Source organism: Lipophrys pholis, assembly GCF_963383615.2.
Source record: "Lipophrys pholis genome assembly, chromosome: 19".
Taxonomy (NCBI): domain Eukaryota; kingdom Metazoa; phylum Chordata; class Actinopteri; order Blenniiformes; family Blenniidae; genus Lipophrys; species Lipophrys pholis.
In genome coordinates, this window is record NC_137647.1 from 707,851 (window position 1) to 731,616 (window position 23,766).

At 49.2% G+C, this 23,766-nt stretch overlaps 2 protein-coding genes across 2 annotated transcripts; both read left to right on the forward strand.

Moving 5' to 3' along the window:
* Positions 1 to 670: 670 nt before the first annotated feature.
* amdhd2 (amidohydrolase domain containing 2) lies at positions 671 to 9,137 on the forward strand. Its single transcript, XM_080487417.1, has 12 exons — positions 671 to 988; positions 2,952 to 3,110; positions 3,527 to 3,663; positions 3,925 to 4,064; positions 4,146 to 4,200; positions 4,391 to 4,603; positions 5,312 to 5,400; positions 5,479 to 5,623; positions 6,649 to 6,756; positions 6,847 to 6,915; positions 8,090 to 8,191; positions 8,958 to 9,137. The coding sequence occupies exons 2-12, from the start codon at positions 3,028 to 3,030 to the stop codon at positions 9,035 to 9,037; spliced, it is 1,221 nt and encodes a 406-aa protein (XP_080343543.1). The 5' UTR covers positions 671 to 988; positions 2,952 to 3,027; the 3' UTR covers positions 9,038 to 9,137.
* A 2,544-nt stretch (positions 9,138 to 11,681) lies between these two features.
* LOC308124267 (calpain-15-like) lies at positions 11,682 to 22,580 on the forward strand (the record flags this gene model as incomplete). Its single annotated transcript, XM_080487190.1, has 13 exons — positions 11,682 to 11,842; positions 16,877 to 17,357; positions 17,484 to 17,879; positions 18,225 to 18,433; positions 18,596 to 18,779; positions 19,256 to 19,479; positions 19,800 to 19,925; positions 20,219 to 20,371; positions 20,466 to 20,627; positions 20,773 to 20,993; positions 21,458 to 21,603; positions 21,673 to 21,851; positions 22,403 to 22,580. 13 exons carry the CDS (start codon positions 11,682 to 11,684, stop codon positions 22,578 to 22,580), a joined length of 2,820 nt encoding a protein of 939 aa, XP_080343316.1.
* Positions 22,581 to 23,766: the final 1,186 nt, after the last annotated feature.

Consider the following 23,766-nt stretch of genomic DNA (forward strand, 5'->3'; position numbering starts at 1 on the left):
TAGAGCTACACTTGGTAGAGCACAGACCCTCACCAACGCCCACATTTGTGGAACCGAGTTAGCATCACTAACATGATAGCCGTTAGCTGATATCGATGCTAACTAGCATGTCAGGTAGCTACATCACTGAGCAGGGAGCGTCTCCATGGCAACAGACGCTGATCTCCTTTGATCTCGATGAGGTGCTTCTCATTTGCATGAAATTCGCTTCTGCAAAGTCCTGGTAAAATGCAAACAAATAAATGAATAAATACACGCAGAAGAACAAATCACCTTCTCGGCCAACTTTCGGTGGCGACAGTAAAAATATGAAGGAACTAAAAACACCCGGTCGTCTGAGGTGTCGAAGATGGATCCCATCAAATCTGGAAAGCCTTTATCAACATGACAGGAAGCAACTTATCACATGTTGGAAAGGTCTTTTCTTACTTGGTAGTTTTTCTTTTTCATTGATGTCACAGAAAATGGCCAAAATGCGAAGCTAAACTAGTGTCGAGAAATAAAAAATACTGGATGTAAAATTACCAAAACAAAATTCAAATGAGTCACAAAAACACAGAAGATTACATGTGAAATGTGATAAAGACTAATAAAGGATAAAGAAGCTTGAAAATCCTCGTGTTCACAGCTGTTCTGGAGATATGGAGGGAAACTTGAGTTTCACTTTGGAACTGAAAGACTCGCCCCGATATTGAACCGAGTCAAAAGATTAGACTTTTATTAGTGAACCGAATTACTCTTCTGGGTATGTGACGTCAGCAGCCTGACCGAGCTCATGTTGTGACCAGCTGACTCCCTCACGTGACTCCCGGCTATACCTAACTCTTCTCTCCGCTGCAGGCAACAGAAACCCACCGGGCTCAGCGCGCCGTCAGCCCGCTACTTGGTTCACCTGACACTGCTCCGTGCGGAGGAACCCGCTGCAGAAAGTCCAAGTTTTAACGTGACTCCGCTCCTGTTGCCTCTGCAGCCCCGCGTCGTTTTGACGGTGAGAAAACGTAAAGATTTACTATCACGACTGTCGTGAGGAGGATTTAGTTTGTGCCGATTAAACACCTGGCCACCAACGTTTATTGCAGAATTTAACTTTTCTCTGTGAATGTGAGTTTAAGCGGTCAGAGCGGTGGGCGACTTAAATCCGCTGTTTTCTGAATGGAGTTTGGCGCAGCTTGTTCGTGTTTTACAGAGAAGAAAGGAAGTGGCTGCAGAAGTTGCAGAGCTCTACACACTGCTCCCGAAAAAAGTCCAGGGGGTTAAAATATGTAACAAGAAAAGTGAAAGTGCAGCATTGAAGTATAAGGTCTCTGTTCAATTCCACATAAAAAGTTAAAAACAAAAATTGTTGGGGAAATGCAACTTTTAAAATGTTGTGTTAGGGTTATGATCTATATCCTATGTGCTGTGTTAAGTGATGCCAGTGCCCAAGAGAAGCGGAGCAGCTGTAATGGTTGTTGACAGTGTTTATCCTATAGTCACTTTAAATAAGTCAAAAAGACTTTTGTTCCTACTGACGTGTTTGTGTCGCGTCTCAGGTTTCTAACACACTTATTAAAGTGTATTAAAGTAAAATGAAGTTGCTTGGATTTCATCACTGATTCCATCAATGTGTGTTGGTATTTAAGTTGAATGCTGAGAGGGAGTAGAATCACCAGTTTTCTGTTGTTTCATGTGAATTGACATAATTTTATAGAGCAAATAAATATATGAGGTGTGATGAACTAAAGTTTTAAAAGTTTAATTTCTCAAACTTTTCGAACAGGTTTTTTTTTACATTTTGTGTGGAATAGAAAGGTAGACCTTATTTATTTATATATATATATATATATATATATATTGTTTTTTATTAGTTTATTTAAGAGGGATAGAACAGAGAGCGTTGTTACAACAACAGCAACCGATGCCACGTCCATGAGCCGTCCAGCCAGAGGCTCATTTGCAGACCTGGTCCCCGAATACGCCTCACTTTCACTTTCAATGCTGCACTTTCAGTTTTCTTTTAGCCTTTTTAAAAAAAAATGTTTGAACCCTGGATTTTGTTTGGCAGAGGTGCGTCTGCTTACGACTCCCACTGCAGCGAGGAGTTCAGAGTTCAAAGTCGGCTGCTGCACCTACACTGATCAATCCACTGTCAAAGGTCAAAACTGCAAACGGCCCTGGTGAGCTCTTCTCCAGTAGTGAGGCATGAGGTCACAAAGGGCAAAGCGCTGATTCGCCTTTATGAGCACACGTTCTTTAAAAAGTGGAGCAAGTGAGGGAGAGGACAGACGGTCCTCGGTCCTGGAGCTTCATGAAGGCGATCGGGACACAATCCAGTCAGAAACCACAAGAAAAGTGAATTAGTTCAATCTGACCTGCGTCGGCGCCGTAACTGCAGACCGCACAGGGGAGCGGTACTCCAGTAGTGCTTTTAATAATACTTAAGTAACCGTACAAAGTTGTTGTTTCAAAGGTCAAAAATCAAATGTATATTTGATTAGAATACAGTGAAGGGAAATATTGTACATGTGAGTTTTCAGCTCAGAGAAATTATATTTCCCCAGAAACAATAACATAAAGAAACAACATAGAAGTAACATAAATTAATGATTAAAATAACAAAAAGTAGAATAATTAATAAAACGAAAGTAAAAAAAACCTACATAACAATCTTAGTCCAAAGCATTAAAATATATTTAAATAATTAAAATGTTGCAGAGAAATCTGCGATTTAAAAGCGATCAGTTTAGTAGTTCCACTTTCTACCAGCAGGTGGTCCAGCAAGTCATTTTCCCAGCAGATTTAAGAAGCGTGGAAGACTCACTGCTGCCACCTAGGGCACAAAGGTGGTAATACTTCAATCTTCCCTCCTGTTTCTGGGAATGTTCTTGGTGTTTCTTTGAAATCAGCAGCAGAACGAAGTGACATAAAACACACCCTCTGACAGAGGAGCGCTTGATTTGTTTGTGTTCCAGGCATCTGAAGGTGAGCGGGTGGAGTTCAGTCAGCAGCTTTTTATTTCTTCCTCAAAAATAAAAACAAAAAGACGAGATGCCGTCAAACAAATCTGTGTCTGATGCTCCGATCATCCAGTTCATCAACTGCAGGATCCTGAGAGAGCATAAACTGCAGAGGTACACACACACACACACACACACACAGACACACACACACACACACAGACACACACACACACACACACACACACACTGCAGAGCGCTGATTTGGATGTATGAGCACACGTTCATTCACACACACACTACAGAGGTACACACACACACTCACACACACACACACACACACACACACACACACACACTGCAGAGGTACACACACACACACACACACACACACACTGCAGAGGTACACACACACACACACACACACACACACACTGCAGAAGTACACACACACACACACACACTGCAGAGGTACACACACACACACACACTGCAGAAGTACACACACACACACACACACACACTGCAGAGGTACACACACACACACACACACTGCAGAGGTATATGCATGAGGTGTGTGTGTGTTGCAGAGAAGACCTGTGGGTGCGTGAGGGGAAGATTTTAGATCCAATGAAGCTGTTCTTCGACGAGCAGGGATACGCCGACACACAAGTGGATTGTGAAGACAGCATTGTGGCCCCGGGCTTCATCGACACACAGATCAACGGTACACACACACACACACACACACACACACACACACACACACACACACACACACACACACACACACACACACACACACACACACACACACACTATTAACCAATCTGAGGAGTTTCATTTCCTGCAGCTTTACATTGAAACTAAAATGTTTCGTCTGCAAGTAAAGAAGTTTTCATCACTGTGTGTGTGTGTGTGTGTGTGTGTGTGTGTGTGTGTGTGTGTGTGTGTGTGTGTGTGTGTGTGTGTGTGTGTGTGTGTGTAGGTGGTTATGGTATTGACTTCTCACAGCCGTCTGATGACGTCGATGCTGGAGTTTCCTTTGTGGCTAAAAAGAGCCTCGAACACGGCGTGACGTCCTTCTGTCCTACACTGGTCACCTCCCCTTCCACTGTCTACCACAAGGTGGCACACACACACACACACACACACACACACACACACTGATGTTTACCTGTGACATGAGGATACCGATGTGTGTTTCAGGTGCTGCCTCAGATCAAAGTTCACAGCGGGGGGCAGCATGGAGCCGGAGTTCTGGGTGATCTGTTCCTCTCTGATCCATAGAAATACCTCAGTACCAACGGAGGGCGGCTAAAAATAACTGTGTGTGTGTGTGTGTGTGTGTGTGTGTGTGTGTGTGTGTGTGTGTGTGTGTGTGTGTGTGTGTGTGTGTGTGTGTGTGTGTGTGTGTGTGTGTGTGTGTGTGTGTGTGTGTGTGTGTGTGTCAGGTGTCCATGTGGAGGGTCCATTCATCAGCTCAAAGAAGAAAGGAGCCCACCCAGAGAAATACCTGCGCAGCTTCCAGTCCGGGGGCATGGACGACCTGATGGAGGCCTACGGCAGCCTGGACAACGTTACCATGGTAACGCTGGCTCCCGAGCTGGCCGGCAGCCAATCGGTGGTGAGGGAGCTCAGCACGAGGGGCGTGACCGTATCTCTAGGTGGGTTCCAAGCGTCCATCATCGTGCATCTTCGTAAAGGTTACAGCAGTTAGAGGAGGAAGATGCTCTATAATCTGGATGTTAAAGGGGAATATGCTCTATAATCTGGATTAGAGAAGGAATATGCTCTATAATCTGATGTTAGAGGAAGATGCTCTTTAATCTGGATGTTAGAGGAGGAAGATGCTCTATAATCTGGATGTTAAAGGGGAAGATGCTCTATAATCTGGATTAGAGAAGGAATGTGCTCTATAATCTGATGTTAGAGGAGGAAGACGCTCTATAATCTGGATGTTAGAGGAGGAAGATGCTCTATAATCTGGATGTTAAAGGGGAAGATGCTCTATAATCTGGATTAGAGAAGGAATGTGCTCTATAATCTGATGTTAGAGGAGGAAGATGCTCTATAATCTGGATGTTGGCTGACGTTATAGTTCCATACACTTGAGCAGAATAAGACTTTCTACTTTCCCAGTGGGAAGTTTCCTGTCTCACGATGGTCAGACGTATTTTTCCTACTGGGATGTGGGAAGTTTGGATGTTTACATCAGAGCAGGACGTTTGTGTTTTAGTTTCTCCTCGTTCTACCTCTAGAAAAGCCGTAATCGCCCGAACGCTTCTGCTCATCATGCTGCATGTTGTTGCCGCGGCGACGGACAGTCGTACCTCTGAAGGACTTCCTGTCTGACGGCGTGTCGGTTGTTGCAGGTCACTCGGTGGCGGACCTGTCTCAGGCTGAAGAGGCCGTTGAACTCGGAGCGTCGTTCATCACTCACCTGTTCAATGCCATGCTGCCGGTAAGCCCCGCCCACTCCTCCTCCTGCCCCATCGCCAGGAGCTGCGGTCACTTTAACCGCTTTGTCTGTCCGGTTCAGTTCCATCACCGGGACCCCGGCATCGTGGGGCTGCTGACCAGCGACCGGATCCCCGCTGGCAGGACGGTGTATTACGGGATGATTGCTGACGGGATCCACACCAACCCGGCCGCCCTGCGCATCGCCCACAGGGCACACCCCTCAGGTGGGTGAAGTTTGATCTGAGCTCCAGAGTATTTCAGGCTGCAGGAGGTCCTGTGACAGACGGAGCTTCAGGAAACACGTTTCAGTCTCACTGATGGAAACTTCAGGTTTTGACCCCTTGAGAGGTTCAGTGAAGATTTTAATCCTAATCAGCGTTAATCCATCAGACCCAGACCTGGGCCCTCAAGGTGTCACTGGGAAACTACTATTATTATTATTGGCTTTATCACATCCACAATGGTAAACACAAAACTTTTCCAAGACTCAAACTAAACAACGATCTGTTTTTATTTGAAACATTTCTTGTAAACGACGCCTCGATCAATATCTACTTGTCAATGTTTCACAAAACCTTTAGTGCTTTTATCACAATCCATCTCCGGCTGTATAGAGATGGATTTAAAGTTCATTCATAAATCTTCGGACAGAACTTATGTCTGTCTTTGTTTATTACTCAGTAATTTGATTATTCAGGGAGCTTCCAGGTGCAAACACTGTAATACCACTGATGACCTGTGGGGAGCAGTGTGGCTCATGTGTGACCAGAGCAAGAATACTGAAGACGACTGAAACGTCAGAAGCTCCCGAGCTCGTTACTTTTACAACTTCTCTTTGGTTTATTTTTGTTTGAATTGAAGTTTTTTTTTAAACTGGTTTTCTTCTCATCGCCCCCTCCTGGACTGGAGGAGTAGCACATTTTCATGTTGCATATCATGAGTGAATGTGAATGAATACAAGAAAAGGAGAATGACCGTGCTGTTAAACAAATTGTGAACTGTTTTGCAGTTGTAAGTGACACAAATAGAACTTTTCTTTTAGTAAAGGTTCACCAGTGGAACGACTCCAAAACCAACAAGTGCATTCATTATATTAAAATAAGTGTTCCGCAGCCATTCAACCAGCTTCAGATCCAACGTTTCCTAGGATAGCATTCTGTTGAGGGGGAGAATTATTGGAGGTTGGCTCTTTAAGCAGTCCTTGTTTGTCCTCTAGTGAAGCAGCTCCTGACTGCCGTTGTGTTTCCAGGTCTTGTTCTGGTGACGGACGCCATCGCGGCCATGGGTCTCCCCCCCGGGCGTCACACTCTCGGCCAGCAGGTCATCGAGATCAAGGGTCTGCACGCTTACGTTGCAGGTCTGACGTCGCTCACGTCGCTTTCTCTGTTATTTTCTCTGTTATTTTCTCTGTTATTTTCAGATTTGAAAGCTTTGATTTGATCTTCAGGCACGGAGACGCTGTGCGGCAGCATCGCCACCATGGACATGTGCGTGCGTCACTTCAAGCAGGCGTCAGGTCTGAGTTCTTCTGGTTTCTTTTCCACGAGTACCTACTCAGCTCAACTCTACTCGACTCGTTTTTTTCCGTTTCCCATTACAATCCAGAACCACCGCGGTGTGGGCGGAGTCATCAGAGCTTTTCCACGTAATCACCCCCGATAGACTCGCATTCTGAAGACTGGAGCTACAACTGATCAGCTCATATTATTATTATCACAAAATGTGGATTGTTACGATGGTGCTTCACTGTCCGGTGTTTTGGTTTCACCGGTGCCCCTGTTAACTGCTGACTTCTGCCAGCAGCTGATGTTAAAATAAGACAAACAAACGTTACGATACTTTAATATAAATGTGGTTAAACAAGGTTCTTGGGGACAGCTACGGGTTCTGGTCAGGTTTTTAACATCTGCTGTGAAAAGGTGTTGCTGGAGGAAGCCGGTCACCAGTTAACAGGGAAACCAGTTAGTCCTAAACACCGGTGGTATTTTTACTTGGAGACCTCCTGGTCCTGGTAGCGTGTCGCTCTGTGGAGCTCCTGAATCCTCTGGTCTCCTCCAGACAGAGAAACGTCTGCAGCTCCTCGCTGCTCCACTGGTTGAGTTCTGAGGGTCTCTCTGGTTCTGATCGGGTTTAAAGATGGCCGCTGAACGAGACGCCCTCTGACTCCTCCGTGTCGTGATGCGCCGGCCAATCAGAGGCTGCCGTCTGCTGACGTCACATTGTGTACTGGCCTCAGCTCACTGGGAACCTGGAGGAGGAACCAGGAAAGTACCTGGTAACGGGATAGTACCCGGTAGCAGGATAGTACCTGGTAGCAGGATAGTACCTGGTAGCAGGATAGTACCCGGTAGCGGGATAGTACCTGGTAGCAGGATAGTACCTGGTAGCAGGATAGTACCTGGTAGCAGGATAGTACCTGGTAGCAGGATAGTACCCGGTAGCGGGATAGTACCTGGTAGCAGGATAGTACCTGGTAGCAGGATAGTACCCGGTAGCGGGATAGTACCTGGTAGCATGATAGTACCTGGTAGCAGGATAGTACCCGGTAGCAGGAAAGTACCTGGTAGCACTAACATGGAGTGGAAAAGCATCAACAGCGAGTAGAGTGGAGTAAGGCTGAGTAGGAACTAGATTAAAAGCTGCATTAGTGTAGAAGGTTGTGACCTGAGGTGAAATGCTGTACTGTGCAGGCTGCAGGGTGGAGGAGGCTCTGGAGGCCGCCTCGCTGCATCCAGCTCAGCTGCTCGGAATCAGCCAGACTAAAGGGAAGCTGGACTACGGCGCCGACGCAGGTCAGATTGAACTAATTCACTTTTCTTCGGGTTTCTGACTGTATTGTGTCCCGATAGCCTTCATGAAGCTCCAGGACCGAGGACCGTCTGTCCTCTCCCTCACTTGCTCCACTTTTTAATGAACGTGTGCTCATACAGGCGAATCAGAGCTTTTCCCTTTGTGACCTCATGCAGGGAATTCACCCCTCCCTCTGGTAGTGATACTCACTTTGACCCTCCCACAGGTGGATAAAAACTTACAAAGTTTACTGATGTAGTGAATACATTCAGTATAACGTGAAAGACTGTTAACTTAGACTGTCAGTTAGCAGGAGCTAGCGTTAGCTGCTCGCTAGTAACTATAGCAACACGTTAACCCTTCTGAAACCTCTGAACTTCTCCAGGAGCCTCTTCTGGGTCGTATTCTGCTCCGAACTGGGAAGGAACAGCAGTGTTTCTACGAGCCATAGCGATAAATCCAACCTAAACACAAAGCTGCGTCACCATGGTTACCAGAAACCGCCTGTTCTCAGTCCAGCCACAAGAGGGACTTTTAGACTGAAGTTCATCCCCAAGGCTGGATTTAGAGAAATACACTTTAAATACAATGTTGTTGGACCTCTGAAGTCGATGTGAAAGAAACTGACCCACGTGAAATCATCAGCTCTGATTCTCGCTCTTAAATCATTTAAAGTTTGCTCCCTCAGACACCTGTGGCCCTCAAAAGCTTATCTTTTTGTTTTATTCACTCACACACAATGAGATTTGAATCTTTTTTCATTTCCAGACTTGGTCCTGCTGGATGATGACCTGAATGTGAAATCTACTTTCATCTCTGGAGAGAAGGTTTGGACCAGAACACCATAGAAGAAGAAGCTGGGAGCCGCCGTGCCTTCATACAATCGTCCAGACACTCCACATTTCATAATGAAATAAACTGCTTTTGAAATAAACTGCTTTAAATGACTCTGTGTGTGTGTGTGTGTGTGTGTGTGTGTGTGTGTGTGTGTGTGTGTGTGTGTGTGTGTGTGTGTGTGTGTGTGTGTGTGTGTGTGTGTGTGTGTGTGTGTGTGTGTGTGTGTGTGTGTGTGTGTGTGTGTGTGTGTGTGTGTGTGTGTGAGAAAAGTTGTCAAGTCGATTGAGACAAAACTGCAAAAACCTAAAGTTAAAAGCACTGTTGGCAGAAGCTTTGTTTACCTAGAAATTATTGTAAAACTCACTTATTGAATCAAAATTCTTCTCTTTCTCTTTAGTTGTTGTTGTAAACTGAGGAACATCCATTCCTCCCTGACCTCCCAAACCTCCTCACCTCACTATGAACACGGCTCAGCACGAGGCTTCAGGGCATGTAGTACACATGCCAGGCCTTTAGGGGCGCTGTGACTCACCAAACACAATAAAAAAAGCAGAAGACAGACCACATAGAAATTTAGAAGTAGACTTCACACACATAAACACATAAACCACTATATATCACTCTAGTTTTATAGGTCTATGGCCCCGCTCCGCTGCTTCTGGTCCCGGATTGTTCTGGTTCCCCGATCCGAGATCTACCGACCGGATCGGGACATCCCGACTAACAAATATATAAAAAGATGGCAAATAATCACAAATACAAAAACTTAAAGGCCAAAAACAAACACAAGTATAAAATGATTTCCAACACAGATAAACTTATAAAAGACTGGAAAAACTATTTCTTGTAAAGTTTTGAAGAAAAAACACTTTTTCCTTCTTTTGGGTTTTTGTTGAGTGTTTTGCTGTTTTAGTGTCTTTTCATTGTTGTTTTGTGTATTCTTGTGGTTCTATTCCCTCAGTGGTTTGTATTGTTTATTTCTTTTGGTTTATCTGCAATGATCCTTTCGTGTTGGTTTTAATCCAGCGCAACTAAAGTTTATTAATATTTTCAGTCTGAGGATTTTATTGTGGCGCTGTGAGGAAGCAGCTGCTGCTCGGTGCAGCTTTGTGCCGGTAACACCGGGAAGAGGAGGAGGGGAGGAGGAGGAGGGTGACGGTGTACGTCACTGTTTGAATGGAGGAGGATGCATGGAGCTCCCGTGCAGCTGGTCGGGAGCTGCACCTCCTCTTCCTCCTCCTCCTCCTCCTCCTCCTCCTCCTGCTCAGTGCAGCCGTTCCGGTACCGGGAGGCGACCATTCCACGCTCTGGTGAGTCCTCAGTGCTCTGCCGAGCTGTCTGGGTCCTCCTCTCCATCCCTCCTCCTCCTCATCCTCCTCTCCATCCCTCCTCCTCCTCCTCCCTCCTGCAGGATTGCAGGTGCTCCAGTCACCTGAAGTCTGCATGAACTTCACCATCAGCGGGGAGCATCCGCAGTGAGGAGCTGCAACACACACACACACACACACACACACACACACACACACACACACACACACACACACACACACACACACACACACACACACACACACACACACACACACACACACACACACACACACGTAGAACAGGTGAAAGCATCACTCAGCTCCTGCTGCTGTCACACTCTGGAAAGTCCTTGTTCAAGGACGCCACGGAGGAGAGGAGCAGACAGGAGGAGGAGGAGGAGGAGGAGGAGGATGAAGATGAAGCCCGTCGGACTCCACATCCTGCTTTAAGCTGATTTGGGTTAAACTCCAGACGGACTCGTTCCTGTCAGTTTTCCTGGTAAGTTTTCCTCTGTTGAAGCTGGATGCGGTTTCACTTCCTCCTGCAGGTCAAATCAGTTCAGTGTCTTTAAAACGGATTCTGCAGGTTTTACAATCGGTTCACATTAACTTTGGAATCTCGCACCAATTTTGAGCTTCAATTCGTTTGAGATTTGAACATTTCCGTTGTGAGGTCCGGTTGTTCAGGTGATTTGGACCGACGGTTTTTAAAGTCGTTTGAAATGATTTCATAATGTTTGTAGATTCCAGATCCGGTTTTCACATTTCTTTTCTTTTGTGACGTTTCAAATGGATTTTCTAAATATTACTTCCTTCTTGCCTCCTGCAGTTGGAATGAGTGAGTTTCTCTCTGATTGACTTTCAGCAGATTTAAAACCGACTGCACTATGTTTTAGATTAACGTTCAGTTGGACGGGACTCTCATAGAAACACTTGATTAGAAGTCGTTTCTGATCGTTTGGAGTCTGTTTGTACTGGTTTGTACGAACTCTGGATGACTTGAACACACTAAAGTATTTTTGCAGGTTGAATCTGTGTATCCTCCTGACATTGGACTGGGAGAAGCTTGATGGAGGGATGGAGAGGTGGCATGTTCTCCCTGAGGCAGACCTGGGAATGGAGATGTAGAGATACAGGCTCACTGCTCTTCATCATGGAAATAGTTGATTTGCTGCTATTTGTTGTTTTGTGATTCTGTAGTTTCACTCTGGAGCTTCAGGAGGTTTTGTTTGCTGTAAATCAGCTTTTCTATTATGTTGTGTTACGTGTTGAACAGTGAACTCAGCCTCACCCTCACCCTCACCCTCTCACCCCTCAGGCGTCGTCCAGGTGAGCCTGCAGCATCATGGGAAGCTCCTCCTCTTCTCTGGCCGACGAGGCGGACGGCGAGGGTGCCCCCCGCGGCGCCACGTTGCCCCCCTCCCCCATCATGGGCTGCCTGAGGAGCAGCCAGAGCTCCTTCCTCCCGCGGCAGCTTCCCCGACCTGGCCGACACCGAGAGCGCAGGTGAGGCACCAGGGGGCACGAGGTCAGCATGAGGTCACGCCGTCTGTCTCCACCATCACGCCGTCTGTCTCCACCATCACGCCACTGTCTCCACCGTCTGTCTCCACCGTCTGTCTCCACCGTCTGTCTCCACCGTCACGCCGTCTGTCTCCACCATCACGCCGTCTGTCTCCACCATCACGCCATCTGTCTCCACCATCTGTCTCCACCGTCTGTCTCCACCGTCACGCCGTCTGTCTCCACCATCATGCCGCTGTCTCCACCATCACGCCGTCTGTCTCCACCGTCTGTCTCCACCGTCACGCCGTCTGTCTCCACCATCACGCCGTCTGTCTCCACCATCACGCCATCTGTCTCCACCATCATGCCGCTGTCTCCACCATCTGTCTCCACCGTCTGTCTCCACCATCACGCCGTCTGTCTCCACCGTCACGCCGTCTGTCTCCACCGTCTGTCTCCACCGTCTGTCTCCACCGTCTGTCTCCACCATCACGCCGTCTGTCTCCACCATCATGCCGTCTGTCTCCATCGTCTGTCTCCACCGTCTGTCTCCACCGTCACGCCGTCTGTCTCCACCATCACGCTGTCTGTCTCCATCGTCTGTCTCCACCGTCTGTCTCCACCATCAAGCCGTCTGTCTCCACCGTCTGTCTCCACCGTCTGTCTCCACCATCAACCCGTCTGTCTCCACCGTCTGTCTCCACCATCAACCCGTCTGTCTCCACTGTCTGTCTCCACCGTCACGCCGTCTGTCTCCACCATCAAGCCGTCTGTCTCCACCGTCTGTCTCCACCGCCTGTCTCCACCATCAAGCCGTCTGTCTCCACCGTCTGTCTCCACCGTCACGCCGTCTGTCTCCACCATCACGCCGTCTGTCTCCACCATCACGCCATCTGTCTCCACCATCATGCCGCTGTCTCCACCGTCTGTCTCCACCGTCTGTCTCCACCATCATGCCGCTGTCTCCACCGTCTGTCTCCACCGTCTGTCTCCACCATCAAGCCGTCTGTCTCCACCGTCTGTCTCCACCGTCTGTCTCCACCATCAAGCCGTCTGTCTCCACCGTCACGCCATCTGTCTCCACCGTCTGTCTCCACCGTCTGTCTCCACCGTCTGTCTCCACCGTCTGTCTCCACCGTCTGTCTCCACCGTCACGCCGTCTGTCAGACGCTTCCAGCTCAGTCTGCTACTAAATGTCAGTCATTGATTTCTCTGTAGTTTTGTCGTCGTACCGACTTCTCTTACTCAATTAACTCAACTAACATCGTCCATCATCAAATAAGATCATAGCGCCTCCTACAGGACAAAACTGATTCTACATCAACTCGGATTCTGACCAGTTCTTACTGTATACATGAAATGATAAAACCATCTCCGGCGATTGCAGTGCGGCAGGTCAGCTGCAGAGGTGTGTGGGTGTCATGTGAATGCAAATCCACCAGAGGGCGCACCAACTGCTTACGTACTCCATAAGTTTGAAAACCAAGCTAGCAACGTTTTTAGATCGGTGAGCAAATTACATCCAAACGACTGAAATCTGGAACAAATCGATTGTTCACTAAACACGCTGTGGCCTTGTACAAATATGTACATATACAGTACATATATGTACATATACAGTACATATATGTATATCGTCAGTCAGTCTGTCATGTAGTGAAACCTAAAGTCTTTGTGAGAATATATTAAAGTGTTGAAATGAAACAGTGATGGTGCAGAAAAGGAAAATGTTGTTCAACAAGCTACCAAAGGGATTACTAGACGCTTAAACGTGACGCTACTCATGTCATCAAGCTCGGTCGTCATGGAAACACGGTGCTCTTCTAGCTGGAACCTCGTTTATCCAGTGAAAGAAGGCTTGAACAGGAACCGAACTACGATGGGGCATGGTTTCATTTTGATTTCTACCATCAGGAGTCGGTGTCGTGTGAAAGCAACGGACCGGCTGAACAAACTGTGCAACGCAACTTTGATCTGAAATGGTCCAATGAGCTCTTATTGTGAAACTCCAACAGGATGACCAGCACCTCTAAAAACTACCATAGTTTCAACTCCATTGTTTACTTCGTTCAATTCTTCTTAGGAGTTTCCTTTTTTCGCGGTTGCGAGCCACGTAAACACGGAGCTTCCCGCGTTGCCATGCTCAGTCGCCACGGAAACACATGCTCCCGATGTTGTCATGGAAACATGACGGGCCTCATAATAAAAAAAATCGCTGTTGTTTATGAGAAACCATAAGAGGTTGTTGTTCTGCTTTTAATACATAATGTGGCGTCCCACAGGGATCCATTCTGGGACCACTGTTCTTCTTTTAATCTTGAACTGTAGCCACCGTTTTAAATCGTGGTCGTTATAAACCACATGGACGCTCCCGTCCTGCAGCTTCACTGGGAACACCAGGGTCGGTTTTTTTTTTTTTACTTTGCACTGTGGTGTAAATTTTCCTGAGCGGGTCGATTTGATTCAAAGCTCATGAATTATTCCTGCGTCTATGTCTGATAAACACCATCCTCCTCCTCCTCCTCTTCCTCACGGCCTTCATCAGCTGGGAGTTCAGTTACTCGCTGACAGGAAACGAGGCGCTCCCGGGGAAATCTCTGCCGGAGAAAACCGGAGCTTTCCTTTGGGAGTTCAGATCAAAATACCTTCAAACGGCTGAGGAAGCGGCGTGGGGGAGTTCACTGCTGCTGTGCTGCACTAAACTCACGTCATCCTGCTTCATGGTTACGTGACAAGTTGACGTATACAGAGAAGGAATCGCTGCTTAAAGGGCCATAGTCTGCAAAATCTACTTTAAAGGGTTTAACAATCGTCCCCATACCTGGACTGACGTCCCAGAAGTGAAGACAGTCTGTCCTCTCTGTCCCTGGCTTGTTTCAGGTTTTAAAAAGTGTGTTGCTCCAAGCAGCCAATCAGAAATCAAACCCTATATAGTGTCATCGGGGGTTCAGCCAATCCCAATCAAGGTAGGCCCTCCCTTTGACTCCTCCCACAATTAGGCAGCTCTGCTCTGGCACATGGCACCACGAGAGGAAGTACTTCCTCCTCTTCCCAAGATGGGCATGTGTGGGCGGAGCCAGTCCAGCTCACACAGACACAGCAGATTCTGAATGTAGCTCCTATGATCCAATATTCAAATGAGGAAAATCAAGGAGGAGCTAGAAACTTAGAATACTGAAGGTTTCTGGACCGACCAGACCAGGAGGAGGAGGAGGAGGACAGGAGGAGGAGGAGAACAGGAGGAGGAGGAGAACAGGAGGATGAGAACAGGAGGAGGAGGAGAACAGGAGGAGGAGAACAGGAGGAGGAGGGGGAGGAGGAGGAGAACAGGAGGAGGAGGAGAACAGGAGGAGGAGGAGAACAGGAGGAGGAGAACAGGAGGAGGAGGAGGAGGAGGAGGAGAACAGGAGGAGGAGGAGAACAGGAGGAGGAGGAGAACAGGAGGAGGAGAACAGGAGGAGGAGGAGGAGAACAGGAGGAGGAGGAGGAGGAGAACAGGAGGAGGAGGAGGAGGAGGAGGAGGAGGAGGAGAACAGGAGGAGGAGGAGGAGGAGGAGGAGGAGAACAGCAGGAGGAGGAGGAGGTGAACAGGAGGAGGAGGAGGTGAACAGGAGGAGGAGGAGGAGAACAGGAGGAACAGGAGGAACAGGAGGAGGAGGAGGATAAAGGTGCTTCATCATCCTTCATCACTCAGGAGGAACTTCAGTCGTTGATTTGAAGAGAAAGAAGTTCACTTACAACGAAAGATTTCAAACAAACTGTCCCCAAATGGTTTCTGGGTCAAAAACATAGTTTTAGATCAAAAGTTATAAAAACTTTATTTTATCTGGTTTTCATTTGATTTTAAAAATGTTTTACTCAGTTTCATTTTAACAATATTCACCATCTCTACGTAACACACACACACACACACACACACACACACACACACACACACACACACACACACACACACACACACACACACACACACACACACACACACACACACACACACACACACACACACACACATCCTTTTCTGCCGGTGAGTGTTTTCCTCTGAGACGACTTTTATTTTGTAAAACTGCTGCATGAAAGCAGCTGATGATGCTTCGGTTCTTGGTGCTGCGGTACGACCGCCACCAGCTGAGTCTGCTGGTTACAACATGGCTGCAGGCCGTCGTCATGGCAACATGAGACAAGCTAATGCTAACTGGAAGTCACTTTCAGAGGAAAGATTCACTGCTAATAAGTCGCATGGACACTTTAAAGAAGCAGCTTGTAGGACCAGCTCAGTAGGTAGAGCATCAGACTCTCAGTCTCTAGGTAGAGGGTTCATGTCCCCCGACCAGCTCAGTAGGAAGAGCATGAGACTCTCAGTCTCTAGGTAGAGGGTTCATGTCCCCCGACCAGCTCAGTAGGTAGAGCATCAGACTCTCAGTCTCTAGGTAGAGGGTTCATGTCCCCCGTCCAGCTCAGTAGGTAGAGCATGAGACTCTCAGTCTCTAGGTAGAGGGTTCATGTCCCCCGTCCAGCTCAGTAGGTAGAGCATCAGACTCTCAGTCTCTAGGTAGAGGGTTCAAGTCCCCCGACCAGCTCAGTAGGTAGAGCATCAGACTCTCAGTCTCTAGGTAGAGGGTTCATGTCCCCCGACCAGCTCAGTAGGTAGAGCATGAGACTCTCAGTCTCTAGGTAGAGGGTTCATGTCCCCCGACCAGCTCAGTAGGTAGAGCATGAGACTCTCAGTCTCTAGGTAGAGGGTTCATGTCCCCCGACCAGCTTAGTAGGTAGAGCATGAGACTCTCAGTCTCTAGGTAGAGGGTTCATGTCCCACGCCAGGCGCCACCTTCCTGTGGGCTCCTTAATGGTGCAATGTGATCTGGGTGACGGTGCTCAGACCCCACCACCCAGGAACTGATAAGAGTGAGAAGATGGATGGTTTTGAGTTGGTCCTGATTAGTTGGCATCATCATTGTTGTTGTTGTTGTTGTTGTTGTTGTTGTTGTTGTTGCAGCATAAATCTTGTAATAGTTGTTTTTCTTTGGTCTGCAGCTTCTCGTCCGGTTCCATGCCGGTGCAGAGGACTCAGTGGGCCTGCGGCTGCTGCACCTTCCTGAACGCCGCCGGTGCCCCCCGCTGTTCAATCTGCGAGGCGCCCCGGCGGCGGCCCGGCGCCCCCTGGCTGTGGCCCGGGCCGGGCGGAGACGCCCCGGGCTGGTCCTGTCCTCGCTGCACGCTGGCCAACGGCCCCGGCAGAGCCGCCTGCTCGCTGTGCGGCTACGCCGGCGCTCCGGACCTCGCCTCCGCCTCTGAGCAGCCGCGGCCGCAGCGCTCCAGCAGCTGCTCCGGCCACCTGGGGGCGCCATCCCGACAGGGCCGGGAGAAGGACAGCCTGGTGTGGGAGTGTTCCCGCTGCACGCTGCAGAACACCCCCACCTCCATGTCCTGCTCCGCCTGCGGGGGGCCGCGGAAACTCTCCCTGCCACAGATCCCCGCCGACTTCCTGCTGAGGCCCGAGGAGGGCCACCAAACCGTGACCCCGCCCCCACCGCTGCCGCTGCCGCCGCCGACACCGCCACCGCCACCGCCACCGCCACCACCGCCACCGCCTGAAGCTGCAGCCACGGCACTGTCCCTCTCCATCTCCGCCCGAGGAGAGAGTCTCCCTGTGGAGACGTTGCACCACAACCCGGTGCCCTGCAGCCGGCGGGAGGTCCCTCCCCCCCCGGACCTCAGACCGGCCCCCGCCCCTCCTCACCTGCCGCCTCAGCCCGAGAGGAGGCTCAGCATCCTGAAGGAGGAGCCGTCCCCGCTGTCGCCCGCCTCCGACTCCTCCCTCTCGTTCCCCCCCGTGGCCGAGGAGTGGGCGTGTCCGGCGTGCACGCTCATCAACCAGGCGAGAGCCGGCCACTGCGGCGCCTGCCACACCTCGCAGGTGCGGCCAGCGGCGGTGGCTCCCTGCAGGAAGGAGAGCCGCCTGGTGGAGGCGCAGCGTCAGAGCGACGAGGGCGAGGCCAAGGAGCTGTGGGAGAACATCGTCAGCTTCTGCAGGGAGGTTCGTACCATAGCTGGGGGGTGGGGGGTGGGGGGGTCTGTATTTTTGTATTTTAAGGCATTTTTTATTTGTGCTGTTTCCACGTTATTGTCTATATTCAATATTCGGACTATTTTTAACACAAAATTATTGACTTTACATTTTTGAACCAAACATTATTTTCAACAACTTTTCAACGGAACAATTAATGAGAACGTCTGAACATTTTAACTCAAGATTTTAAAGTTTGACCTGTGACATTTAAAGATTTCGGTAATATTTGATGGTATTTCCTACATTTCATATGGACACTTCCACAGTAATCCGACGACTTGCTCTCAGCAGAAGGCGTTTTGTGTTTTTCAGAACTTGGTGACGTTCGTGGACGACAGTTTCCCGCCGGGTTGGCGGTCGGTGGGTTTCCCGCCTGACGACAGCGTGCAGCAGCGAATCAGGAAGTGGCTCCGCCCCCAGGAGATCAGCTGCAGCAGCGTGCGGGAGCGTGCCGTGCGCTGGTCCGTGTTCCGCACGCCCAGACCCTCCGACATCCTGCAGGGGCTTCTGGGTAACTGCTGGTGAGCTCCGGAAGGCAGTTAGTTACTTAGTAACTCCATTACTTTTAAAGAAGTAACTCGTAACTAATTAAGTATTCAGCTAATGTGTCACAACACTAAAATAATACAAGTACATGGGCAGGTAATCAGCTACCTGCTGGGTTCTGATTGGTTCCTGTGCAGGTTCCTGAGCGCCCTGGCGGTTCTGGCTGAGCGCCCGGAGCTGGTGGAGAAGGTGATGGTGACCCGCTCGCTGTGCACCGAGGGAGCCTATCAGGTGCGGCTGTGTAAAGATGGATCCTGGGTCACGGTGCTGGTGGACGACATGCTGCCGTGTGACGAGAACGGACACCTGCTCTTCTCCCAGGTACTGACGCCACGACGCCGCGACGCCACGACGCCATGACGCTCTGACGCCACGACACCGTGACGCCACGACGCCGTGACGCCATGACGCCATGACGCTCTGACGCCACGACGCCGTGACGCTCTGACGCCACGACGCTCTGACGCCACAATGCCACACCTTGACGCCACGCCCTGATGTCACAACATCACAACACTTTCGACGCCACGACGCCGTGACGCAGTGAAACCATGCAGCGGGATCAGAACCTGTCCGGGCGGGACGCCACACTGACTCATACTGCTAATCACATTGGATTACATTAGATTACACTGGATTAGATTAGATTAGATTACAGTAAATTACATCAGATTACACATTTACATTTAGTTTGGAGCAGATTATGTTATGGATTATAATACTTTATATGAGATTATATTAGAAAATATGGTATTCTATTAGATGAGTGTATAATAATTCTAATCCCCCCCCCCCAGGCCCAGCGGCGGCAGCTCTGGGTGGCCCTGATAGAGAAAGCCTTGGCGAAGCTTCACGGCTCGTACTTCGCCCTGCAGGCGGGCCGAGCCATCGAGGGGCTCTCCACCCTGACAGGGGCTCCCTGCGAGTCGCTGGCCCTCCAGCTCAGCGCCACCAACCCCAAAGAGGAGCCCATCGACACCGACCTGATCTGGGCCAAGATGCTGAGCTCCAAGGAGGCTGGGTGAGGACACACTGAGACCTGGTCCTGGTCCTGGTCCTGGTCCTGGTCCTGGTCCTGGTCCTGGTCCTGGTCCTGGTCCTGGTCCTGGTCCTGGTCCTGGAGAACTGGTTGTTTTAGAGTCCTCTTTTACTTCCTGGTTAATAAACTGTCATGATGCTCCACGCTTCTGGTTTCAGGATGTTCCAATGACTCAGCAGCACCACCCAGTGGACAAAAGTGTCACTACTGAAACTGACTGATTGCACTTTTAAAGAATCGTGCCAACAACCTGACACCAGGTCCAGCTTGGTCACACTGACTGTTTGACTGTTTGCCTCCAGGTTCCTGATGGGTGCGTCCTGCGGCGGAGGCAACATGAAGGTGGACGACTCGGAGTACGAGTCTCTGGGTTTACGTCCTCGACACGCCTACTCCGTCCTGGACGTGCAGGACGTGGACGGCCACAGGTGGTGCTTTGATCAGGAGACCAGGATAATAATAACAATTAGTTACTTATTGATTTGGTGTCACATGATCCAAAAACGGAAACAAGTTCAATTAAAATAGTGTAAAAATCGGTCGATTGGTCCATTGATCGGTTGGTCTATTGTTCCATTGGTCTATTGGTCCATTGGTCCATTGATCGGTTCGTCTATTGGTCCATTGGTCCATTGGTCCATTGATCGGTTGGTCCATTGATCGGTTGGTCCATTGATCAGTTGGTCCATTGGTCCATTGATCGTGGTTCTGCTGGTTGCAGACTCCTGCAGCTAAGGAACCCATGGGGCCGGTTCTCCTGGACCGGGTCCTGGGCCGACCACTGGCCCAGCTGGCCTCCTCAGCTGAAGAAGGAGCTGTGTACGCAGCGAGCAGAGGACGGCCTCTTCTGGATGGACTTCTGGGACTTCATCAGGTGGATCCAGATCAGAACAGTCAAGCTTCAGGTGCTGTTTCTCTCAAGTTTGAGGAGAAGTCCTTTTTAAAATGAAGGTGTGTCCGTCTCGCAGGTACTTTGACTCGGTGGACATCTGTAAGATTCACTCTGACTGGCAGGAGGTTCGAGTCCCGGGAGTGTTTCCCCGAGGAGCTGACGTCCCGCTGACCGTGGTGTCCATCACCGTGCTGGAGAGGACGTCGGTGGAGCTGGCGTTGTTCCAGCAGGGCAGCAGGTGGGAGGTGGAGCCGAGCCAGGGGGGTGGGGCCACACTCTTTAGCTCCTGGTCCCCGTAGAACGTCTGTGAACGCGGAAGTTCAATCAGTTAGCGGCAGGAAGAGGCTGTGCTGTTGACCTTTGACCTCTCCGGTGCGCGGCAGGCGGTGCGACGCCGCGGAGAGCCACCTGCTGGACCTGTGTGTGCTGCTGTTCCGGGCGTCCTTCGACCGCTCGGGCGCTCTGACGCTGGGCCGGCTGCTGGCTCACAGTCGGCGCTCGGTGCGCAGGTTCGTGGGCTGCGACGTGATGCTGGAGCCGGGCGAGTACGCCGTCCTCTGCTGCGCCTTCAACCACTGGCACAGCTCCGGGTCCGGCGGCGCAGGTAGGAGGTTCTGAACCTGGAGGGACTCGTCTGATCAGCTGCTTCATGGGAAAAGAGAAACAAACTCAAATCTTTGGTTTAATTGTTAATGTTTTTAATCATTTGCAGAATTTCCTTTAGTGTTTTTGCTTTTTCTGTTTGTTTTTTTCAGTTTATCTTGTTAGATTGTAGATTTTTGCATTTCTTGCTTATGATTGTTTGAAACAGGTTTAATATTTACTTCACTCATGAAATCATTTATTCATTTTAAAAATCCAAGCTTTCATTTATTTATTCATTCTATATATTACATTTTTCCATTTCTTTCTTTATTTTTACTTTTATTTTATTTCACTATTTTGTTTATTGGTCACTTTCACCTTTTTAGTTTTTTTACTGATGAAACTAAAGTTTCTGAAAGGCAGCAGCAGAAGTTGTGAACATGAAGACATGAGAAGGTTTTGTCCCCCCCCCCCCCCCCCCAGCCGGCTGCAGGCGCTCCGAGCCGCCCGGCTACATGTTGGCGGTCTACAGCTCCAGACTGGTGATGGTGGAGCAGGTCACCGCCTCCAACACCGCCATCGCCGACGCCGTCATCCAGCTGGCAGAAACCAAAGGAGAGCGACACGAGGTAAAGACCTGCGGGGGGGGACGGGGGACGGGGGGGACAGATGGTCTCATCTGTGTCTGTGTGTCTCAGGGTCGAGAAGGCATGACCTGCTACTACCTGACCCACGGGTGGGCGGGGCTTATCGTCATGGTGGAGAACAGACACCCTCGACATCACCTGCATGTCTCGTGTGACTGCAGTGACAGTTTCAACGTGGTGTCGACACGCTGCAGCCTGAAGACAGTGGACAGCATCCCGCCACTGCACAGGTTCATCCATTCATCCACTGTCCTGTTCATCCATTCAACCACTGTCCTGTCCATCCATTCATCCACTGTCCTGTTCATCCATTCATCCACTGTCCTGTCCATCCATTCAACCACTGTCCTGTTCATCCACTGTCCTGTCCATCCATTCAACCACTGTCCTGTTCATCCACTGTCCTGTCCATCCATTCATCCACTGTCCTGTCCATCCATTCATCCACTGTCCTGTTCATCCATTCATCCACTGTCCTGTCCATCCATTCATCCACTGTCCTGTTCATCCATTCATCCACTGTCCTGTTCATCCACTGTCCTGTCCATCCATTCATCCACTGTCCTGTCCATCCATTCATCCACTGTCCTGTTCATCCATTCATCCACTGTCCTGTCCATCCATTCATCCACTGTCCTGTCCATCCATTCAACCACTGTCCTGTTCATCCATTCATCCACTGTCCTGTCCATCCATTCATCCACTGTCCTGTTCATCCATTCATCCACTGTCCTGTTCATCCACTGTCCTGTTCATCCTTTCATTCCGGCGTCCCCCCCAGACAGGTGTTGGTGGTCTTGTCTCAGCTGGAGGGAAACGCTGGATTCTCCATCACTCACAGACTCGCCCACCGTAAAGCCGTCCAGTCGTCTCTGGGGAACTGGAGTCCCTCCAAGGCGTCGCACAGTCCGGCTCTGAGCCCGGAGACCGCCGGTCTGCACCGGCCCCGCCCACTATGACCCCCCTGTCCTCCAGGTGACCTCCAGGTGACCTCCAGGTGACCTCCAGACCGTAAAGGCTCCGTCAGTCGACGATGTCCCACAATCACACCTTCCTCCTCGTGGAGCTTCTAGAGACGTTTCCTCCAATCAGAGCTGCTTGTGGCAGAAACAACGTCTTGACATTTTTATCTTTTCATTTAAAAAGGACTTTCTACCACTAGAGGGCGCATGTTCATAGAAATAGAAGAACAGAATGTGACATATCAACGCACTCGCTGCAGATTGTTTTTTTATGCTTTGATTTGGTGGTTCATGCGCCACATCCTGGAATCACAGCTCGTCACTTTATTAAGACCAAACAGAGGTGGAGGATTCCAGATTGAAATAGTTTCACATTATGTTGAATCTGCTGCAGCGACCCAATGCACCGTCTGGTGGTAGAAAGTGGTATTACAGGCCTGATTGGACTAAATAACCTCAGGAGATTTTGTCCCGTGAGACATTTGATTCCTGCCTTCAGAGTGACTCTGACTCCAGGAAACAGACGAGATGTTAGAAACCTCATGATGCACTTTATATCTCACATCAGGTCGAACACCCGGCGTGCAGTCTGTCCTGCTCACTAGCGTCCAGTCTCTGTGTTCCAGTGTCCTAGATTAGAGACCTGCAGAGGGAATGTATTAGCACTTTATGAACATGCTGGATTAGTTTCCATCAAACGGAACAAAAACTTCCTCAAGTGAAACTATGCAAGTGTTTGAATCCTGATGAACGTCTGGCTCCTGGTTCTCAGTATTTACAGGGTAGGCCAGAGGTTTTGCTGTAGTTAGTGTTTTGTTTTGTTTTTTAACCTTCAGGTAGGTTCAGCCGGGGTTAGGGTTAGGGTTAGGTTTAGGTTTTAGCACTTTGTACAGAGAGAAGAGAAACAATAAAAAATGTTTGAAATTAAGCATGAAGTGTCTGGTATTTATTTCAATGATTAATATAACTCACAAACACACACTCACACATGAGTCTGCTTTTCTATTACGATTTAGGTTTTTAAACTAAATTACATTGATTGTTACTATTATTTCATTTAATGTGTGACTTCTTGTAAAATCTTCTTTACAGGGGATTTTGTTAATTTTCTGTTTTTTGTTTTATGGCAAAAGTTAATTCTAAAAAAAAAAGTTCCTTTTAATGATTTATTTATTTTAATCGT

What these genes read in the sequence shown, in the direction of transcription:
- amdhd2 (XM_080487417.1), top strand. Translation starts at nt 3,028, where the DNA reads ATGCCGTCAAACAAATCTGTGTCTGATGCTCCGATCATCCAGTTCATC. An exon ending in TGTTCAATGCCATGCTGCCG is followed by an intron (nt 5,401 to 5,478) that starts GTAAGCCCCGCC and finishes TGTCCGGTTCAG; the next exon opens with TTCCATCACCGGGACCCCGG. An exon ending in CCACAGGGCACACCCCTCAG is followed by an intron (nt 5,624 to 6,648) that starts GTGGGTGAAGTT and finishes TTGTGTTTCCAG; the next exon opens with GTCTTGTTCTGGTGACGGAC.